We start from the raw sequence: 20,828 nt of genomic DNA, 5'->3' as shown, positions 1-20,828 counted from the left end.
CCTTATCCATATCTTTCTCCTTTCAATTTTAATCTCCAGACCCTGACGAAACGGTGATGCGGGATCATTTGTCGCTCCTTTACTCCCTGTGATCCAGTTTCAGCACCATAACCCTTTTAGTGCCCATCTGGCCATGCCGGGATCATGGTGAATGAGGCTCCTGCATCGTTACCCGTCCCAGAGTCGCGCTCGATCCATGCTGTGTCCTGCGACACCGATCCTCAGCGCCCACCCGCCATTCGCTCGGTCTCACTTCCTACACCCGAAGATGCGCCACAGGATACCAGTGGCCGATCTTTAAGCACCAGCTCCGCGTCGCCTAGTCATCTTGCCCGCCCCGCCACGGCCGTCGCGGGTGTAAATTTCTCGAGGAGGCACGATGGATTGAGACCGTCGACATCTGGGGGAGATGGAACCCGCTCGTTGAGATCGGAGGGCAGCCGCTCTGATGCGCCCTCGCTTTGCAGCGTGCCCAGCATTGTGATCAATGATGCGGCCCCCCGCCCTAGCTCGCGACCCGGCTCCCGGCCGGGGTCTCGCTGGTCGGAGCGCAAATGGCCTGGGCTGAGGAAGAGATCGGTAGAATTGGAACGGGACATGGACACGGAAGAGCCACCACCGGTGCCTAGGATTGAGCCCTCGTTCAGTGGCATCAGCATGGATATCCCGACGGGATCTTTGGGCGGATTGGGACAAACGATGAAGTTCTCTACTCGCGGCAGCCTAATCAAGAAGGATAAAAAACGTCCACATCCAGGACCTAGACCTGAGCAGGTATCAGAGGAGCCCAGTGACGAGCGCTCTGAGATGAGCTCCGGACCCCCATCCGAGCGACAATCCATACAGCAAGACATTGATATCACGCCGAGCCCTTCCCCTGCCGTGGAAGAGCTGGAGCCCGAGAAAGAAATGCCGAAGGTGACCCCGCGACCTCCGAGGCCGCAAAGCACGCTCCGCCCAAGACAGTCGAGTCTTCAGAGTAGAGCTATTTCTGCCGATGAGGACATGTTGTCCCGCCGAGTTCGGCTCATGTACGAGAAAGGCGATGACAACGTCACGGACTCGGACGTGGTCAGAGCAATGGCAAATGATAACGGCGTGCTCTGGGAAGAGGGTACACCTGACGCAGAAACTGTCTCGATCGCTGGCCCCAACTTGACTTTACAGAACAGTAATTCTGAGTCGAATGGCAGGGCATCTGCCGAGGTGGAACGCATCAGAATGAAGCGTGAAACCCAGGAGTTGGCAGGTGGAATTGAAGATTGGCAAGATGTTGGTGCAGGGCAGGTAGATCGCTATGGCTTCATCCACGCACCTCCGGATAGCACCGAGCCTCATCCTATCCAACGAGTCACAACGAGTTTACTACTTGCCTCTGAAGCGCCCCGCCGCAAGCGCTCCATTCGACCTCCGTCTGCAATGGCCAGTAACCGATCTTTCAATGGCCGTTCTCCAACCCGCAAGGGGTCCCAAAGTTCCACCGGACCCCGTCCAACCTCCTCCGCAAGCACGATTAGTGCGCCAGTACGGCGCTCGACATCCCGTCTACGTTCTGCCACCAATCGCCTCCCTCACAATAGAGACCGAAAGTTCACTGACGAGGCAGCTGATATGCTCACCCTTCCAGCGGAGGCTGCTACTGGCGATGGGCAAGATACACCTATTGCCCGAGCAGCTCGCAAAAAAGAATGGCAGCGTGAGGACAAATGGACCAAGATGGCGAAACCAACCAAGAAAAGCGGGAATGGTGGCGGCATGTCATTCGAATTCGACACAACGAGCTCGAAATTGATTGAGCGGACTTGGAAGGGCATCCCAGATCGGTGGCGAGCAACCGCCTGGTACTCTTTCCTTGCAACCAGCGCAAAACGGCACGCGGACAGTCCGTCCGAGGATGATCTTATCGATGCTTTCCACGAGTATCAGTACGTCTCTTCCCCAGACGATCTCCAAATTGATATCGACGTGCCGCGCACCATCACGAGTCACATCATGTTCCGACGGCGATATCGTGGTGGGCAAAGACTGCTCTTCCGAGTCCTTCACGCCATGTCATTGTACTTCCCGGATACTGGCTACGTGCAAGGCATGGCTGCTCTCGCCGCAACCCTGTTGGCCTATTACGACGAGGAGCACGCATTTGTCATGCTTGCCCGGCTCTGGCGACTGCGCGGCCTCGAGGAGCTATATCGGTCTGGTTTTGCCGGACTGATGGAAGCTTTGGACGACTTTGAGCGAGAGTGGCTTGCTGGCGGTGAAGTAGCCATCAAGTTGGTAAGAATTATCCTCGAAAATAAAAAATTGAAAACACTGGCTGACGAATTGAATTGTAGACCGAAGTTGGAATTCCACCTACTGCTTATGGTACTCGTTGGTACTTGACTTTGTTCAACTATTCCATCCCCTTCCCCGCCCAGCTTCGGGTCTGGGATGTTTTCATGCTTCTTGGAGATTCCGAAGACCTTTCTGCTCCCACGAGGCCAAGCACATCCTCCAGCAAAGGAGGGAAGAAGGAACCTGGTACATTCGGCCAGGGTCTTGATGTGCTTCACGCCACCTCGGCCGCGCTTATTGACGGCATGCGCGACATAATCCTCGAGTCTGACTTTGAAAACGTCATGAAAGTCCTGACCAGCTGGGTCCCAATCAAGGACATCGAGCTGTTCATGCGTGTCGCCAAAGCGGAATGGAAAGTTCACCGCCGCAAAAATACCCACCACTAATACCCTGTCCATTTCTCGGACTCATTGTCCAGCTGCACACTTCATTGTCATGACGGCCTTCATATACCCTAATGATCGGGCCGAATCCCGAAACGCACGATGTCTAATATTCTTATACCCAGTCCCTGGTCCCGGAAATTGGTCCGTTGCAGGATACCAGGAGCAGTTCCATCAATACTGCTTGTTTTATTCTTAATACCTGTGTACACTACTCTACACTGTCTCCACCTCTCTTACTTTATCCCTTTCAGGTTTTAATCTTTTGTCACGACCTCCTTGACCCTGTCTGGTTTCTGAGATGATACATCCACGCTCCCTGTCTTTTCGTTGATCCCGTGTTCCTGATTTCTCCTTCTGTCCTCAAAACCTGTGTACATGCCCTCTTTATTTTCACAATTTCGTACTGTCCAGCCACTGTGACTCATCGCAGAGCAGCAAGACTAGCAGCGCTTGAAAAGCAGATCAAAAGATCCCTGCTCGACCTGCGTTCAGGCATTTGATACGTCTTTGTGAGCTTATTCATACATAGAGAACAAACTGATACCCTCTCGACCATAAGCTTGATTCCCAACTTTGATCTACTTGTAGTAGTAAAGTCTAAAGACCATCGATCTTTGCATATTTGCATGAAACTAACAAAATCGGCACTTCCCCCTAGCAAATACATTATTTCGGCACCGATAACCGCGATGGAGCGGATGGCTACGTCGGAATTAGTTCATGGCGTTAAAAGCGTTGTAGGGGAATATGAACAGGGCTGGATATATGGAAAGTTAATGTAAGATGATGAGATGGCCAAATCGATTAACTTGAGCATTGTGGTCACGGGGCTAGGGTATATGATATGGTTTGTGTACCGGTGATGCTATCATGACTGAATGGGATGAGAGGCGTTCTAATCCACGATTACATAACTCTGCGAACAGCCGTGGCTGCTTAGGTCTATTGATGTAGCTACCTTCATTTGGCTCATCGTTGGGGCTATCCTTCCTCCACCCGCTCGTCAAGAACTTGCCCTACTTTCCTCGCGTCAAATTGGCCCCACCTTCGACTAGCCGCTCTATTCTTCTTCTTTTTCAGCCTGAATGGAGACGAATATCCTCATCGTACTGCTAGGGAAGGCCCCTGGGCAGCATGGGGCTTTGCACCGCCTAGATGCGGTTGTACCTAAGTAGCCTCGCCCGAATTGCCGAGGGTCCGACAATTACCCCACGCTAAAGAATGGCGCGATATAGATTGCCAGGGTCCCTATCATTAGCTGCCACTGTAAGCCACAGGCCTGGCCAGTATCCTTAAACCTGTAGTGCGGGGTGCGGTGAGACAAGCAGAATGAGGTAATGCACACACCGTCGATATCTCTGGTCAGGGCTACACAGAGAAAGTCTCACGGGGTATGACAATGCGCCAGGCAGTCAAAGAAACAACAATATTTATGGTAACTTGAGTCTAAATCGAAAGATGGCAGACTCTCTTTCCAACTCTACAGCACAATCACTGTAGATATTTCCTTTCCTTCTACGGGGTAGTGGGAGGGCCCTGCGAGGTGGGACACCAAGATCGACAATGTCAACTATCAGGTTAGCACCAATATGAGAGCAACTACACCCCGAGATAACAAAACTTTGAAGCCCATACCGCCCAACCGCGCGGCATGAGGCTGGCATACCCCTCATGCCAAGGCAAGAATTGAAGATCTCACCACCTAAAAACGCGGGGGAATTCCGGGGTTGCGTAAGTGCCAGTATAAATAAAAGCGAGGATCTCTCGGCATTCGGCGATGATCTGATTCTTTATCTGCCATGCCAAATTCTACAGAGATGATGGAGAAACCCTACGAGCACCATGTCGACCATATTGAGAAGATGGCCGTGCATGAAGGTATTCCGGATAAGGAGTCGGGCGATATTAGCTTAAATGAGATTGCATCGATTGACGAAGCGGCGGTCCTTCGAAAGATGGATCTCAGGCTGATTCCGATGCTCAGTGTGTTGTATCTCCTTGCATTCTTGGACCGAGGCAATATTGGCAATGCCAAGATTGAGGGTTTGGTGGAGGATCTACACATGACGGGGTCGCAGTACAATTGGACTTGTGTGTATCCATGGCCGTTTTCGAGTTGTGATCTGACTTTGAATAGTGACGGTCTTCTTCTTCACTTATTGCGTCTTCGAACTGCCGAGCAATCTTCTTCTCAAGAAGCTCAGACCCTCGCGATGGCTACCGCTGATCATGGTTGCATGGGGAATTGTGATGGTACGTTCATAGTCCCATGGCCATTGCGCGGCTTTAACCAACTCTGAAGACACTGATGGGCGTTGTTCAAAACTACGGCGGCCTCCTCGCAACCCGCCTGTTCCTGGGTGTTGCCGGTACATTCCATACCCATCTTTAAACATCCAATACTAACTCCCCAAAGAGGCTGGTCTCTACCCCGGTGTAGCCTACTATATCACCTTGTGGTACCCCCGCCACCGAGCCCAGTTCCGTCAAGCCCTATTTTTCAGCGCCGCTAGCATAGCTGGCGCATTTTCCGGTCTTCTAGCATATGGCATCGCTGTCCGTTTCCTCGACTCCCGTGGCAAGCACCCTTGACTAACATCCCATAGAAAATGGACGGTGTCGGAGGATATGCCGGATGGCGTTGGATCTTCATCCTCGAAGGCCTTCTCACGATTATAGTAGCGCTCTTTGCCCCGCTCGCCATCCACGATTCTCCCGAAACAGCCAACTTTCTTACTGAAGCCGAACGACGCTTCGTGATCCATGCTTTGCGGATACAAAACTCAGCCGACAAGCGTGAGATAGTACAAGACGAGGGCGAGTTCCGTATGAAGTACGTAATTGATGCTTTCACGGACTGGCAGATCTATCTTGGGCTTTTTAGTAAGTATCAACTTCGACGAGCTGGATATCGGGTACTAATGACGATGAAGTGTACTGGGGCATAACCTGTCCACTGTATGGAATCTCGTTGTTCCTGCCTTCTATTATTAAGGATCTGGGATATAAGTCTTCTACTGCTCAGCTGCTTACTGTAGGTCATCTTCCATACCTACTATTTAGAAACGCAGCTAACAATCGCATAAAGGTCCCCATCTACATCACGGCAGCCGTCATCGCTGTCTGTGCAGCATGGTTCTCTGATCGTCGCAAGCAGAGATCTCCATTCATTCTATTCTTTATGGCCATGATTGCTATCGGATTCATTATTTGTCTTGCATCGAGTGGTCGGAGTGTGCCCGGTGTGGTGTACTTTGGAGTATTTGTTGCAGTCATCGGTAAGAACTCCGCCTCCCAAAACACAGACGAGTCCAAAAAAGCAAGCCAGAGGACTAAATGAATACACTCAGGAATCTATCCGGCCTTCCCAGGGAACGTCACCTGGTTAAGTGTCAACCTAGCAGGCGACTACAAGCGCGCCGCCGGAATGGCTATTTACATTGGTTTGGGTAATCTGGCCGGGGGTGAGTTTTGGTATTTTACTTAGATCTCTATGATGCAGTGACTAACGAACCACCGTTCAGCCATGGCTTCAAACTTCTATCGCACACAGGACGCACCGCAATACATCCTCGGTCACTCTCTGGAACTTGGGTTCGTGATCGTGGGCATAATCGCTACTGTTATCATGCGATTTACGTACCAGCGCATTAATCGGAATAGGGATCGTATTGATCCTTCACAGTATCCGGCGGATACTGACTCGATGGGCGATCGGTCTCCACTTTTTAGATATATGCTGTGACCTTGGCTGGCTTTACATGTGCATAGATGATATACGATGAATGAGCTTCCATACAGGGTTGCTCCCGATGATTTCAAGGGGGGGGACCCTAAACTTCGTGTGATTCATAACATATACAAGATGTAAGCGTGTGGGTGATACGGGCATATTGCCTTCGTAATGCCATGGGGTAAACGGTCCAGCCGCATCAAATTATGGCCAGGGTATCCTTGAAATACATGAGAACGACTCGGGGGTTGACGTTGAGAATCAGGTCCAACTAAGCTCTGTCAAAATTGGCAGTTTCCCCCCGACTTTGAACTGGCGCCAGTCAGCGATGGTGTCGATAGGTTTTCGATGTCTGAAGTGGACAACGGACGGTGTTGGGCTTCTCGATGTGAACTGCGCTCTTGCTCTTGTTTCATTCCCTCGCTGCGTTGCAGCTCCTTGCGATTTAACAGCGCGCCGGCATGGGGCTCAGCAGGTGTAAGGTACTCTCCTTCGCCCGATTCGTATGAGCTGGATAGATCTCTCAGATCTAGCCGGCGCTGAGATCTTGGTGATACTTGGGCTTCTCCAATAGACCCGTTCCTGTCATTTAGGGTTGTCCCTGCGGGTGTATCGAGCGAGCGAGGTGGAGGTGGGTGATGATGATGAGGATATGAGGATTTTCGTTTGCGGCCCGATTGAACCTGGCCATCAGCCGGCACGGAAGCTGGTGCTTGTGGAGGCACCCAGTGGTGGAAGGAGATAGATGGAGAGGATCGGCTTGTCGGTTCGCCTCGGATTGCTGTGGTCTGCTGCTGTTGCGAGACATTGACAGGTGGTGTCGAGGGAAAGCTTGGTGTTGTCTGAACTTGGGTAGACACATCTATCGCTCGAGCGCGGCCAACGGGCTTTAAAACGCCAGCAGTCGCGGAGTGTGAGGGTGGCAAGTGTGTTGTGATATTTCCAGTCCCAGGTGGTATGTTTGGAGTAGAAGAGGTGTATAGAGTGGGGTTTGTGGCGGGTAGATCACGCTGCGGTCCTGCCGGAGCTGTTTGAAGATGTTGGGCGAGTGGAGGAAGAGTTGTGGATATCCCAGGGCCGGGCAATGTTCCATGGATATGAGAGCGAGGGCTCCGAGAGCTTGCTTGAACATGAGTAGCCCCGCTCCGCGTCCACTGCTGAGCCATGTCCTGAGGTTGGAAGGGAACAAAACCCCCATTCCCATTCATGCTGGCAAACAGAAGCGGTAGTACATCGGGAGGAACACCAGCACGTAAGGAATCCGCCAAAATGGCCTGTTCAATCTTACGTTGCTCTAACTTCAACGCTTCCTGGCGGGTTTTTTCTTCTTCCTGGCTGCGACGATCATCTTCGGCTTTTGCCCGCAGCCAATGTTGCATATGCTCTGGGCTGTCTGAAAGGCCCGGAGGCGGGGGCATGGGAGTTGGCATGGCTCTGGGTAATCGGTAAATGATTTGGACGGGGAGAACGACTCGGGAAGAGCCTATAGACCAACTCAGTCCTGGGCAAGGACGAGACGATCACGGCGAAGACCGCGGGGTTGTTGTGAATGGTCGGTTGATCATCAGAACTGGCACTTCTCTGTAGGGAGACATGGGGGTAAGCAAGACGGGATGCAAAAGATACCGTCAGCAGTGAGAAAGAGCAATACGAAACGCATGTTTCCCCAGAAGCTCAAGGTATCCCAAATAGGAAAGCACCTACCGATGAGTCAGCACCCGGATGGCGAAGTTGCGTAACGAGGGCGAGGCTGTGAACTAATAGAGACTGGGAAAAGGAGGGGCCCAGGGGAAACGCTTGAAACACGAACGTGAGGAGGGGCGGTTCGTTTAGGCAACTCTGAAACCAGGTACCGTTCAGTGCGGGTCGGTCCGTGGATGCACGATTGAGCACGTAGAAGATGGTGAGGGGTTGAGGGGTCAGAGAGTCTGAGCAAGACTATCTGGAATGCCAAAAGTACAGAATCTAGGAGGTAGATACGATGACACAACCCGAGAGACACCTCAGGTGGGAAGTGTATCGCCATCGCCCTTAGCCTCATAGGAGCCGCCTGCGGGCAAATCGGCCTCGCTAAGCCAATTATAGGCGATGACAGGTCAAAGCGAAGCTGTAGAAGCGGGCGGGACGCTGGTTCCGCGTACCTCGAATCCACTTATCGATCCACTGTCCCAGGGGGAGAGGGCCATTGCGCGGCACTTGAGTGCCCGTACGCTCACGATACCGGCCCTGCCCTATGTTTGAGGTTGATCCAGGGGGGTAGCTCCGCCTTGCCATGCTTGGTTTGGCAAACCTCTGAGCCAAGGCTTAGGTTGTTGCGCATTGGGTAAATGGAGATCGGATCAGTCCAATGTAGCCGTTGGGCGAGTCAGTCATCCCAATGAGGAAAGCGACGGAGATCGTACGGAGTACACGCGTCGGCTACCGGCGTTAGTAGCTGCCACTAGAGGGCATAGCCCCGGAAAGCAACTTTTAAATAGAAAGATGTTAGTCCAACGCGTCTGAAAAGACGATCGAGTTGAGATGACGTGAAAGACGTTCGGGAAAAGAGTCCCCAATTTTTGGAATCCCGGGCAAGATAGAACTTGGTGTGTGAGACGATACCTCGCTGGTTCTCTCTTGAGGCACCACATGTGCAGATGACCTAGGAAGACTTGATTGTCAAAGATTGTGAAGAGCGTAGGGTCACGCATCCTGGTCGTCTCTGAAATCTCTACCATTGGGTTTATGGAATAGCCTCCCCGGTTGGGACATGTCAACTATCACACGTTCCTCTCGATCTATGAGGAACTATATTTCCAAACACCAAGGTCAATGATAAGCCTTCAACGTGCACTGGGAACACAGCACGACTAGAAGGCGGGACCGGAATTCTCTCAATTATTGTTATTGCCGAGGTGTGTCTCCCGGGTTATCCCTGCCAACCATCTGGCCTATAGCGGTAATTTGACTACGAATGGCCGGAACAAAGAGGCTTTCATTACACCGGTAGACACCAGGCTTGTGGGCAATCGATAGAGACCGATCTAGGTCGCAAATGGCCGACCGAAGATTCAAGAACACAACTAGATAACAAAATGGGCCCAACAATTGCCGGGGTCCAAGGGTGACTCCACAACCTCAACCACTGATCTGCGCAACACACTCTTCTTACGCTATCTTTTACGCATAGAACAGAAATGAAAGATATCTAACTAGTCTAAACTAGGAAGAATGCCAGGATGTCCCTTGGAGGGATGACATCATGCCATCCGAGCTGACAAATGTGAGTTCCGAAGAGCCGAGCGATTACCTTTAGTAGCACCTTGAAGAACCTTGGGGAACCTATCGGATGTGTACAAAGCTCAGGAAATGGGAGGAATGTTCCAGGGTACTAGTACTTAAGCTTAACGTTGGTCATGCTACCCCGCACACTGGCCTCCAGCTTTAAAGCTGCATCCCGACTCTCCAGACTTTCTTCAACCATCGCACCATTCTCCACCATGTCTGATATCACCCTGTATACCTGGCCCACGCCCAACGGCGTCAAGGCCTCCATTACTCTGGAGGAGCTCGGCATCCCGTACAAGACCGAGGGAATTGACATCAGCACCAATGTCCAGAAAGAGGAGTACAATCCTCCCATAAGATGCGATGGAGGTCCCGATCACTAACTCCGAACAGCTGGTTCCTGAAGGTCAACCCCAACGGCCGCATTCCCGCAATTCTCGACGGCTCCCAGCGCGTCTTCGAGAGTGGTGCAATCATGATCTACCTCGCCGATAAATACGACACCGACCGCAAGATCAGCTACGCCCCTGGCACCCCCGAGCACATCGAGCAGCTATCCTGGCTGATGTTCCAGATGGGCGGTCTTGGTCCCATGCAGGGTACGTATCACAGACAAGCAAATTATTCCCGACTCTAACCATTCTACAGGCCAAGCAAACCATTTCCGTCTCTTCGCCGGCGTCCGCTCCGACTACGGGATTAAGCGGTACACCGACGAGACTAAGCGCCTATACTCTGTTCTTGAGTCTCGTCTGCAAGAGAGCCCTTACCTGGCTGGGTCTAAGTATACCATTGCCGATATCGCGAATTACTCGTGGGTCCGTAGTGGCCCTGGTGCGTTGGAGATTGATCTGTCTGAGTTCCCGGCGCTGAAGAAATGGGTTGATGAGATTGGGAAGCGGGCTGCAGTGCAGAAGGGTTTGGATGTGCCTTCCACTGGTCGCACTGAGGAGCAGCGGAATGAGTTCTTCCGAAATGCTCGGGCTAAGATTGATGGGATGTCTAACACTGATAAGCACTAAATTTGAAATCAGCTAGGCAACTTACGCTATAAAATGCATATGTCTTGTAACTTGTGATTAATGGACACCATCTATCGTTTATCGTCCTAGACAGGGGAAATCCATCGTAATATGAAAATGATAACCCATGGCCTATTCCCACTCTCGCTAACGCATTAAGCAAACTCCTTCCCTCGACCCATCAAAGGAGATACTTCCGCCCCATTTGTCTAGTAATCAATACCTGCTGCCATGCTGAGCATGGAAGGTGATTTTGGTCTGAAGCTTCGGGGCCTCAGAGCAGAGTATACCGAGTGATAGTCTTGTCTCCAAGTTAGCTTTATGATTCCATATGACGGTTTTTTTATAGTTTCATACTGTCTTGGACGCGTACCATGGTGACATATACAGGCTTTATTTACCAGAAGGGTTAGGGAAATGAATCGAAAGAAAATCTTAATTGATATGTCTAGACATGAAACTCTACTTTATCATGGAGAGCGCTGACCAAGCAAGACAAGCAACAACCATATTGACACGGTAATGAATAGAATGGAGACTAGCCCAACCCTCAGATATCTCCAGGGCGATAGCTTCCCCAGGTCTTGAAGCCAATCTGCTCGTACCATCCATCCAGAGCAACCCAATCCACAAAGACACCTTCAATACCACGTTCCTTCATGTTCTCGACAGCATGGCACACGAGAGCCAGCCCAATTCCCGATGCACGGTGTTCACCGTCAACACCCACGCAGCCAATTAGACCCGTGTTGGGACCGCATATCTGAGGGAAAGCCCAGGCTTCGTTGAGAGCCGCGACAGGAGGGAGCATGAGAGTCCATCCGACTTGGCGGTTTTCGGAATCGAAAGCTGTCATCACGCAGGAGGGATAGTCTTTGGGGTGGAGCATGACATATGCTTCGACCCAGCCCTGTGTAAAGTCAGTAACGTGTTTGTATGGATGAGAATGGTGGATGCTTACAGCATTGTAGGAAAAGTTCTTTCTTTGTCCGACTAAACACTCTTCGTAGTCTTCGGGCTGGAGGGGTGCAAATCGGAATCCTCGATCCCGCGCACGATTCATATACTTCTCCGGCGATTGGAAGTTGCGAATGTCCTGATATAAGTCCAAGGACCTGGCTTCAGGTGGGCTCAGTCGGAAGCCGCGATGGGTGAAGAATTCTTGAGCGCCGGGAAGCTCACGCGGCACCCCCGGCCAAAACCTAGGGAATGAGCTGCCGAGTTTCAGACAGTTCACGTTGAATTGCTTTCTGAAGTACGAGCGAGTTTCACTCAGTAGCGCAGTTCCAATACCCTGGTTCTGAAATTTCGGAGCCACTGCCAATACTGCAATGTGAACAACAGAGTTTGGTTCGCCATGAGCATTGCTGTAAGCAAGACAGAATCCAACCAGGTCCGAGCCTATCCGAGCCACGAAGTGGTGTGCATTGGGGCGAACGACCAGCGCTTGCAGAGCCTCTGCTGGCAGAACATATGTTGGCAAAGCTTCCGTCCAAACGGCAACAATTGAATCTAGATCCGTCTCGGCATTAAACTTTGACACTGGTGCAGGAGACTTGGATGAGACACCAGGTCCAATGGGAAGGGCTCCCTGGGGAGATCTCTGTCCGAAAATGATGTCGGACGCCACAGAGAAAGATTCAACAGTGGGCTCATATGTGGTTAAATAGGTTTTGACTTCAGGGACATCGAGCCAGTCGTAGGGCTGACATGCAGCAATGGACACTAACGACTTCACCTGCCCGGGGAGTGCATTCCCTAGAGACATCTGGTATGGTGACTCTTTGGCGTTCATTGAAACGAAAACCACCGCATCGGCGGATTTCACGGCGGACCATTGCTCGTCCGACAATCCGCCTTTGGGATATTTGATTTTAGTGATAGATCGGTTGTACCTTTTGAGAGTGTTGAGGTACTTGGCGGAATCATAGTCACCGGCCTTGCCCATGCCTTCTCCATCCACGGCGCCTCCGGCAGGGGTTCCTTCTCCGGGAAAGAGGAACACGATATTCGAGGTACTCGACAGCGGGAGGACATTGGCTTTGTCGCGAACAAGAGTGACTGATCGGTCATATACACCCTTAAAAATCTCAGAGTGCTTCTTCTTTAGTGCATCAAGCTCTGCAAAGTCCCCTTTGCGCAAAGCCACATCCCAGTTCAAGAACTTGTCTTTCAGTTGGGTGACATGACGATAAGCATCATCAAATCGCGATTGCGGGAGCTCTCCAGATTGCACCGCTTCAGTAACCCTCTTGATAGAGGCAACATGTACCTCAAATGTGTGGCACATCATGAGACTGTCACTTCCAGCCTGTAGCGCAAGGACCGAGCCATTTTCTGTACCATATGTAGCACGAATCCCGTCCATCTCCAGACAGTCCGTGATGATCATTCCATCATAGCCCATATCCTTGCGCAAAATTCCAAGAGCCTTAGGGGACAGCGTGGCAGGGAGCTTGTCATCAATGTGCGGCAGTGAAATGTGGGCAGTCATCACGGTTTCAACCTTTTCAGCAACAGCGCGGCGGAATGGGATTAATTCACATCGCTCCAGATCATCTCTTGTCTTTTCAATGACCGGAAGGCCATAGTGAGAGTCCGTAGATGTGTCTCCGTGTCCGGGGAAGTGCTTAACACTAGGAATGATGTTCTTCTCGCGCAGGCCCCGCGCCGCGGCACTTGCGAACCGGCTCACAAACTCTGGATCATCGCCAGGGCTACGGACACCAATAACCGGGTTCAATGGGTCAGAATTGATGTCACAGACAGGTGCATAATTCATGTTGATTCCGAAGAAGCCTAGAGTTTCGCCCGTAGCTACTCCTGCTTGGTAGGCCAATTCTGGATCATGCGTGGCACCAAGAGCCATAGGCCCCGGGACCTGAGCGGCCATTGGAGGAGCAATGCGAGTAACCTGGCCATTCTCTTGATCGATTCCGATCAACAGAGGTCGCTTGTGCCCGGCTAGTCGAGCTTCATTCTGCAGAGCCAATGTCAAAGCCTATCAAGATGTTAGCGCTAGCGATTCATGATCGGATGATCGGTCTACCTGAAGTTGCTCGGCATTTTGATAGTTGCGGGCGAAGAGAACAACGCCTCCCACATGATACTCGTGGATTAGGGCCTTGATCTCCGGGCTTGGAGTGTAGCCGTGGAATCCGACCGCAAACAGCTGCCGCGCTAGTCAACAATGGGTCTCAATGGCCATAGATAAGAAGACATACCTGACCGACTTGTTTTTGCAGATCTGACATGTTGACGCTGAACTCTAGAGACCTAGAGATCTAGAAATGCCACGAGGCGCGGGGAGGACAAGTCGATAAAGCAGAGTCGCATCATTGGTGTTACTCCCCGCGGTTCCACCGATCCCGCGTTGATGCAACGTTCCACTGAGCTTCGCACTTGCCCTAAGCACTTGGACTTTGTCGATAAGCCTAGGTCTTTCGGGATTGATCAGTCTATCCCGAATGCGGGGTAAAGAAAGGGAATCAAAAGGGAAGGGGCGAGAGGTCGAAGCCGAACCCCTACTTTCATCATCATCGTCCTCCACTATACCGAGTTACCCGGATACATCAGCCACAGCTATGAACATCACAGGTCAACCTCATGATGCCAAAACTCCCGTGCTACAAGAAGATGCCGCGACCAAGGCAGAAACTGCACAGTTCCAGCCGTCTCAAACACTACGGGAGTACGAGCGTCTATTCGGAGTCGACGAAGATGCCTATGAGCAGCCTACCACGACCAGGAAGGAGCTTTGGTCGTATTACCTCTACTATAATGGTACTTTCGTTATGTTCTTCCATGTCTATCGAATCCATCGGCTAACCAATCTTGCCACTCCAGGGGACAACGGCGTGGGTCCAGGATCATACAGCCAAGCCCTGTATGTCCTCCGAGAACACTCGAGCACCAGGATCATTCTACTGACATTTTGAAGCTTTCAGTGGGCATTGAATGGTGCAGGTTTTCAACCCGATACCAATCCACCCAAGCCCTGCACCAATACATCAGCATGCGTGGTCCCTTGGGCGGGTGGCACACGATCTATTTCCTCCGTCATCCTAATCGCCAACGGTCTGTGCTTTGCATTCATGACAGTCATTTTTGTCTGGCTCGGAAGTGCTGCCGACTACGGATCTTTCGGCAGATGGCTTCTTTTGGTCCTGACTGTCGTCTGTTGGGCACTGCAGTATGGTATGATGGCCATCCGCCAACCAAGTCAATGGCCCATTGCCATGGGCCTGTACGTTGTCGCGTATATTGCCTATGGTGCTACTCTCGTTTTTTATGCTGCTGTCTTCCCTCGCCTTGCTCGGTATATGCCGCATGTCCGTAAGGCTCGAGAGGAAGATCTGAGAGAGGGCAAGATTGATCAGCAGGAGTACGACGCTATCGAGTCGTTGGAGAGGAACCATCTTAGGTATCATTATGGCAGGTTTCTTGTTCAAAGTTAGATACTAACGTCTCTGCAGCAACGTTTCCACTGCACACAGTAATATCGGGTATCTGCTCACCCTCGCCCTTAACCTAAGTGTCCTACTACCCATGCAGAACAACCAATTCTCCAACAATCTAGCACTCTGCCTGACAAATTCGTGTAAGCTCACCCCGTCAGTATATATTATCTCATTCTAATTCTCTTTGCAGATTGGGTGGTCTTGGGTATTTGGTGGTTCATATTCCAGCAGAAGAGACCCGGGCCAAAGATCCCGAAGGGCTCCACCTACATCACCATTGGTTTCAAACAGATATGGCTGGCCATTCGAGAGATCCGGTCGCTTCCCCAGACTTTTCTGTATTTTGTGGCCTATTTCCTCCTCGCTGACGGGCTTAACACAACTGGTACTCTCGTCAGTATCATCCAGAACGACTACGTTTCGTTCTCTTTCCTACAACTCACCTATCTCGGTATAGCGCAAGCGGCTTGCTCTATCACTTCGACCTTTGGATTCTGGTACATCCAGAAATACTTCAAGTTCAAAACCAAGACAATGTTCCTATTTACCAACTTCTTCACTGTCTTAATTCCTTTCTGGGGAATGTTAGGTCTCTGGACCAACAGGATTGGTTATCATCATAGGGTAAGTATTGAGAGAAATGATCATATTGACGTCGGATTGACCTATCTTCAGTGGGAATTCTACTTCTACAATGTCATTTTCGGACTTTTCCAGGCACCTTACTATGCAGTAAGTATAATATTCCTGACATGTCTTGCTGGGGACTGCTAATTCAGCCAATCACAGTATGCCCAAACAATGATCAGTGAACTTATGCCCCGGGGCTACGATAACATGTTCTTCGCTCTTTTCGGTATCACCAACCGCGCGGTAAGTCTATCCCACTATTTGTGAATTACCTTACTGATTTTGTCATAAGTCTTCAATCATCGGTCCAAATGTCATCCAGGCTATCATCAACGATACCAACAACAACTGGATGGGATTTCCCTTCTTATTTGCCATCTGTGCTGCCGCAATGATTGCCATCGTCTTTGTGGATGTTGAGAAGGGCCGTCGAGATGCCAGGTCGTTTACTGAGAAACGCAAAGTGGATCGTGTGGTAGCTGAAACTGGTCTTAGTGCAGATGCAATTGTGAATGGGAAGATGGTGGATGATGTAGCAGTGGCTACTGGAAACGATGCTCATTCTACGGAAGTGCAGTGAGAGAAATAGGGAATAGCCATTGAGGGTTCGAAAGTGTCTATTTTATTTTTTTTAGATCATTAAACATTCTGGATATCTATTACGAACTGTGCATCGCGAAAGTCATGTATCCGATCTGAAGAAAGCCAATGCCTCACACCTCGGCTTTCTTCTCGGCCTCCTGCACAGGCCCAGCCTCGCCTCTCGCAGCCGCCTTGCGCTGATCCTTTGCATCAATCTGATCACGCCACTTATCTCCAAAGATAGTTGTAGCCCAGACACAAAGCCCTGCGGCAACCAAGAACACCGCACTGATGGTACTAAACCATCCAACGCCAATCACCTCTACAGCAGGAAGCACGAGTCCTGAGCCCAAAGCGGCAAAAACATACCTGAACATGTAGTTCCCTGCGACAACTTCTGCACTGCGACCCTTGGCCTGCATCACATCCAAACAATAGGTATTCAAGCTCGGGAAGCAGAACAACTGCGCGACACCCTGCAAGAACATCGCCAAGACAGGAACCGGGATCCCACCAACAGCCTGATCAACAGTCCACCCGTAGACGAGGATACATCCCGGGATGATAACACCAAGAAAGACAAGACACGACTTCAGTCGATCCTCGGGCACGCGTCTCCCGCGCTTCTGGATCCATTTCTTAACCGTATGATCTGCCCACCGACCACCCATAAATGTACCAAGAAGGTATCCACACCCTGGAGCGATATAGAAGAGACCGGACTGAATCGGACTCGTGAGATGGAACCGTGGATTCAACACGTATCGGATAGGTGTAAGCAGCGAATACTGGTTCCAGACCAGAGCACCAGCCGCGAGGCCCGCGAAAAACAGATTAGGATACGTAAATAGGAGCACGCCGACGCGGACGGGATTGATGCGGTGGGCGAGGAATTTTGTCTTTTGCGAAAGGCTCATTTCTGTGAGATCGGACTTGTCGACGTGGGGATATGTTTCTGGGAAGAAGAAAAAGACCAGAAGGGTGCCGCAGCCTCCTAGGGCCGTCTGTAGCCAGAAGACTACCCTCCAGGAGCAGAACGTGATGATCACTCCCTGTGTTTTATGTTAGTAGGGCTGAGTGTATGCGGGTGATAGGACGTACGCCGATGAATGGGCCGAATGCTGGGCCGATCAATGTGCCAGATAGGAACCATCCTAGTGCCGTTGCGCGAGCGCGGGGCTCGTAGATGTCACCGATGGCGGAGCTACCTACTACTAAGAAGGAAGTTCCTTGGAAGGCAGTGAGGATGCGAAAGATGAAGTATGACGGGAGAGTCGGGGCTAGCGCGGTTCCAATGCTGAATGCAAAAAAGAGGAAGGCGCTTACGAGGAATATCTATGGAATAATGAGTCAACGAGGGTAAGGTATAGCTTTCAGAAACAACTCACCGGACGTCGTCCCCAGACTTGACTGAACGGGCCCCAGAATGGGGCAGAGACCCCCATAAATGCTAAATATAGGGCATTGCTGGCGTTGATTATGCTACCAGTGGTGTCATATGTCTTTGCTACCTCGGGGATACCCGATAGAATCGATGTTGAGGAGATAGGAGCCAGGAACGAGCAGAACGACAGGACGAAGACAATGACGATCTTGCGTGTCGGGGAAAAGCGCAGGTATTGTCCGGCGTCTACCTCATGGAACTCGTTGGCCACGGGCATGTCATGGTGGGAGAGATGGCTTTGCACCAGATCGAGATCGTTCGTGCCCATTGTTTGCTGCGACTTGGATGCTCTGGTGTTGATTGGACCTATTGGTGCTGAGACTGCCTCGGCACTAGATCTGGAATGCGTCGACGACATGGTGGATACGGCATCCAATGCAATTTAAAGAGTAGATATTGACCAAGGTAGATTGTGCTGCATTTGACAGGTATTCCCTCTTGTGCAAAGTAATTCGCAACTTGAAAGCTTTCAGCGGCTTCTTTCCGGGATGCGGGACATACTCCGATGACAGCTCAGGAGATCAGGACCAAACTTCAATTGGCAAAGAATGCACTTTTGTAAAGATAGATATGCATAGAAGACACAGCACGAGCCAGTGAGTCAGAAAAAGAAGAAAATTACAGACTCGGCCTTCGGCGCCAGCTCACTTTGGCCGAGGATCAGCGCGGGGGCGTCGCATCCCAACCGTAGGGAAGAAAAGCGTCCAAACGGAGACTCGCATTGATTGCAGGACCCATAGCGCAGTCACTGGGCAACCAATGAGACTATTCAACCCGAAATGGGCTCGGGTAGAAGACCGTGGAGAGGTACACTTGGAGGACTCCCGAAGCCTGTCTGTGCGGAAAAGAATCCGGGTCGGCATCGGTCGATAAAGATGGATTGGGGAGCGGCCGGTACGTGTTATTCTGGTCAGCAGATCTTATCTAGGGTCTTTTTGTCTTTGCGATAGAGCATAGATCAAGATCCGGGCCCCCCACGTTAGTCCAGATCCCCAGAATTCAGCTCGAGCCAAGGAGACAGCCTACTTCAGTACCCAGCGGCCCTAGGAAAGTTAGTGGAGTATAACGTTCTGACAGCTGACAGGAGCACGCGCGCAATGCATTACTGTACAGTTTCGGCGTTGCGTTGGTTCAATCACAACGGTGATGATCACAGTGTGGCTGTACCCAAAAGATTCCCCCTGGCGAGATGACGTCGTCCAGATTTGACCGCCCATCGGCCATTTCCCCATCTTCCCCCCCACCTGCTTCGAGAGGAGTTCTAACACTTTTCCTGTTCGAGATATTTTTTCCTTGTTGCACATATTCTCCAAAATGGCTTCTAAGAAGGATCCCTCTGGTGGTGTCCCCGCTCACAGCAAGGGCTCGTGGACAAGTTTCCTCAAGGTATGATATGACGATGGCATGCGAGTCCAATTTTGAGCCTGGAACTGACCGGGTTTGAAGTCGATTGCCTCCTTCAACGGTGATCTCTCCTCCTTGACTGCTCCGCCTTTCATCCTGTCCTCCACTTCTCTGACCGAGTACTCGGCCTACTGGGCTGAGCACCCCGCCGTCTTCGTCGCTCCCGGCAGGGAGGCCGACCCCGAGAAGCGGGCTCTTCTCGTGCTCAAGTGGTTCCTGACCACCCTGCACCAGCAGTACTGCAGCCGTAGCGAGAAGCTCGGCAGTGAGAAGAAACCTCTGAATCCCTTCCTGGGTGAGCTGTTCATCGGCAAGTGGCAGGCCGACGCGTCAGACCCCGAGCTCGGCGAGACCACCCTGGTCAGTGAGCAAGTCAGGTAGGTGATGCCCAATTATCATATGGCCAGCTGATGTCAATTGCTCACTTCTCTTTACTTATAGCCACCATCCTCCCGCGACTGCATACGCAATCCGCAACGAAAAGCACGGCGTCGAAGTGAGTGTTCACGGCTGCCTAACTGATCCTCCCGATGCTAACCAGACGCTTCTTAACTTCAGCTGCAAGGATACAATGCCCAGAAGGCGTCCTTCTCGAGCACCATTCAGGTGAAGCAGATCGGTCACGCCCTCTACACCCTCACCCTGCCCGGCACTCAAGAAAAGGAACGCTACCTCATCACGCTCCCCAATCTGCACATCGAATCTCTGATCTACGGCACTCCCTTCGTCGAGCTGGAAAAGACCGCCAAGATCGCCAGCAGCAGCGGCTATGTCTCCAAGATCGATTTCTCCGGCAAGGGCTGGCTGAGCGGCAAGAAAAACACCTTCACTGCCTGCGTCTACAAGGCTAGCGAGGGTGAGAAGCACCCCATCTACACAGTCGACGGTCAATGGTCCAACACCTTCACCATTAAGAACGCCAAGAAGGAAGAAGTCGACAAGTGGGTTGTCGCTGAGAACAAGACTACCCCGCTCACCCTTGCTCCGCCCGAAGAGCAGGATCTGTACGAGTCTCGCCGCGCCTGGAAGGAAGTCGCCGAGAACATCCAAAAGAGCGACATGGATGCCGTTTCTGCACACAAATCGCGCATCGAAAACGCCCAGCGCGAGCTGCGCCGCATTGAAAAGTCCGAGGGCCGCGAATGGGAACGCCGATTCTTCAACCGAATCGACCCCAAGGAGGATGACGCCGAAGTCCAGAAGCTAGCCAGCGCTCTCGATCTGCCCTCTAACCTGGATGGCGACAAGACGGGTGGAATCTGGCGCTTCGACGCCCAGCGCGCTGCTGGTGCTCAGCCGCCCTATTTCAAGGTTGGTGGTGAGGGGCTCGGCCTCGAGTAAATAGACTCCATGGCCCTGCTTCAACTGCGGGCTGGAGTTTTTTCACTTCGTTTGGATCGAGGCGGAAAGACCCGTCATGAGTGTTGACGTGAGTCTCGCCCCTGTAAACCAATTGTCTGCACACATAGAGTTGGCTGTTTGATGTCCTTTTCTCTTTGCTGGGTATCGTATCATGCTGCATTTCGATTGTATATAGTTCCGAGCTGAAGCGATGGCCGCTTA

At 51.5% G+C, this 20,828-nt stretch overlaps 8 protein-coding genes across 8 annotated transcripts; 5 read left to right on the top strand and 3 right to left on the bottom strand.

Moving 5' to 3' along the window:
- Nucleotides 1-144: 144 nt before the first annotated feature.
- Nucleotides 145-2,723, top strand: N7443_010744 (putative TBC domain protein; the record flags this gene model as incomplete). The annotated part of the gene is made up of 2 exons (XM_056890800.1): nucleotides 145-2,274; nucleotides 2,334-2,723. The coding sequence occupies 2 exons, from the start codon at nucleotides 145-147 to the stop codon at nucleotides 2,721-2,723; spliced, it is 2,520 nt and encodes an 839-aa protein (XP_056737291.1).
- Nucleotides 2,724-4,522: 1,799 nt separating this feature from the next.
- Nucleotides 4,523-6,468, top strand: N7443_010743 (allantoate permease family MFS transporter; the record flags this gene model as incomplete). The annotated part of the gene is made up of 9 exons (XM_056890799.1): nucleotides 4,523-4,814; nucleotides 4,861-4,976; nucleotides 5,026-5,092; nucleotides 5,140-5,279; nucleotides 5,330-5,606; nucleotides 5,657-5,757; nucleotides 5,812-6,001; nucleotides 6,074-6,187; nucleotides 6,248-6,468. The coding sequence occupies 9 exons, from the start codon at nucleotides 4,523-4,525 to the stop codon at nucleotides 6,466-6,468; spliced, it is 1,518 nt and encodes a 505-aa protein (XP_056737290.1).
- Nucleotides 6,469-6,737: 269 nt separating this feature from the next.
- On the bottom strand, nucleotides 6,738-7,886 carry N7443_010742 (uncharacterized protein; the record flags this gene model as incomplete). The annotated part of the gene is made up of 1 exon (XM_056890798.1): nucleotides 6,738-7,886. The coding sequence occupies one exon, from the start codon at nucleotides 7,884-7,886 to the stop codon at nucleotides 6,738-6,740; it is 1,149 nt and encodes a 382-aa protein (XP_056737289.1).
- Nucleotides 7,887-9,935: 2,049 nt separating this feature from the next.
- Nucleotides 9,936-10,745, top strand: N7443_010741 (glutathione S-transferase family protein; the record flags this gene model as incomplete). The annotated part of the gene is made up of 3 exons (XM_056890797.1): nucleotides 9,936-10,063; nucleotides 10,117-10,322; nucleotides 10,372-10,745. The coding sequence occupies 3 exons, from the start codon at nucleotides 9,936-9,938 to the stop codon at nucleotides 10,743-10,745; spliced, it is 708 nt and encodes a 235-aa protein (XP_056737288.1).
- A 550-nt stretch (nucleotides 10,746-11,295) lies between these two features.
- On the bottom strand, nucleotides 11,296-13,999 carry N7443_010740 (uncharacterized protein; the record flags this gene model as incomplete). The annotated part of the gene is made up of 4 exons (XM_056890796.1): nucleotides 11,296-11,655; nucleotides 11,707-13,746; nucleotides 13,795-13,917; nucleotides 13,970-13,999. The coding sequence occupies 4 exons, from the start codon at nucleotides 13,997-13,999 to the stop codon at nucleotides 11,296-11,298; spliced, it is 2,553 nt and encodes an 850-aa protein (XP_056737287.1).
- Nucleotides 14,000-14,212: 213 nt separating this feature from the next.
- N7443_010739 (uncharacterized protein) lies at nucleotides 14,213-16,415 on the top strand (the record flags this gene model as incomplete). Its single annotated transcript, XM_056890795.1, has 7 exons — nucleotides 14,213-14,631; nucleotides 14,686-15,168; nucleotides 15,221-15,345; nucleotides 15,396-15,829; nucleotides 15,881-15,937; nucleotides 15,995-16,078; nucleotides 16,128-16,415. The coding sequence occupies 7 exons, from the start codon at nucleotides 14,213-14,215 to the stop codon at nucleotides 16,413-16,415; spliced, it is 1,890 nt and encodes a 629-aa protein (XP_056737286.1).
- A 133-nt stretch (nucleotides 16,416-16,548) lies between these two features.
- Nucleotides 16,549-18,219, bottom strand: N7443_010738 (putative MFS transporter; the record flags this gene model as incomplete). Its single annotated transcript, XM_056890794.1, has 3 exons — nucleotides 16,549-17,469; nucleotides 17,519-17,752; nucleotides 17,806-18,219. The coding sequence occupies 3 exons, from the start codon at nucleotides 18,217-18,219 to the stop codon at nucleotides 16,549-16,551; spliced, it is 1,569 nt and encodes a 522-aa protein (XP_056737285.1).
- A 956-nt stretch (nucleotides 18,220-19,175) lies between these two features.
- Nucleotides 19,176-20,606, top strand: N7443_010737 (OSBP family protein; the record flags this gene model as incomplete). The annotated part of the gene is made up of 4 exons (XM_056890793.1): nucleotides 19,176-19,247; nucleotides 19,308-19,642; nucleotides 19,707-19,761; nucleotides 19,824-20,606. The coding sequence occupies 4 exons, from the start codon at nucleotides 19,176-19,178 to the stop codon at nucleotides 20,604-20,606; spliced, it is 1,245 nt and encodes a 414-aa protein (XP_056737284.1).
- Between the last annotated feature and the right edge of the window lie 222 nt (nucleotides 20,607-20,828).

This window comes from Penicillium atrosanguineum (assembly GCF_028827265.1).
Source record: "Penicillium atrosanguineum strain IBT 20685 chromosome Unknown utg000008l_segment0_segment0, whole genome shotgun sequence".
NCBI classification, from domain to species: domain Eukaryota; kingdom Fungi; phylum Ascomycota; class Eurotiomycetes; order Eurotiales; family Aspergillaceae; genus Penicillium; species Penicillium atrosanguineum.
This window is presented reverse-complemented; position numbering and strand designations above follow the sequence as displayed.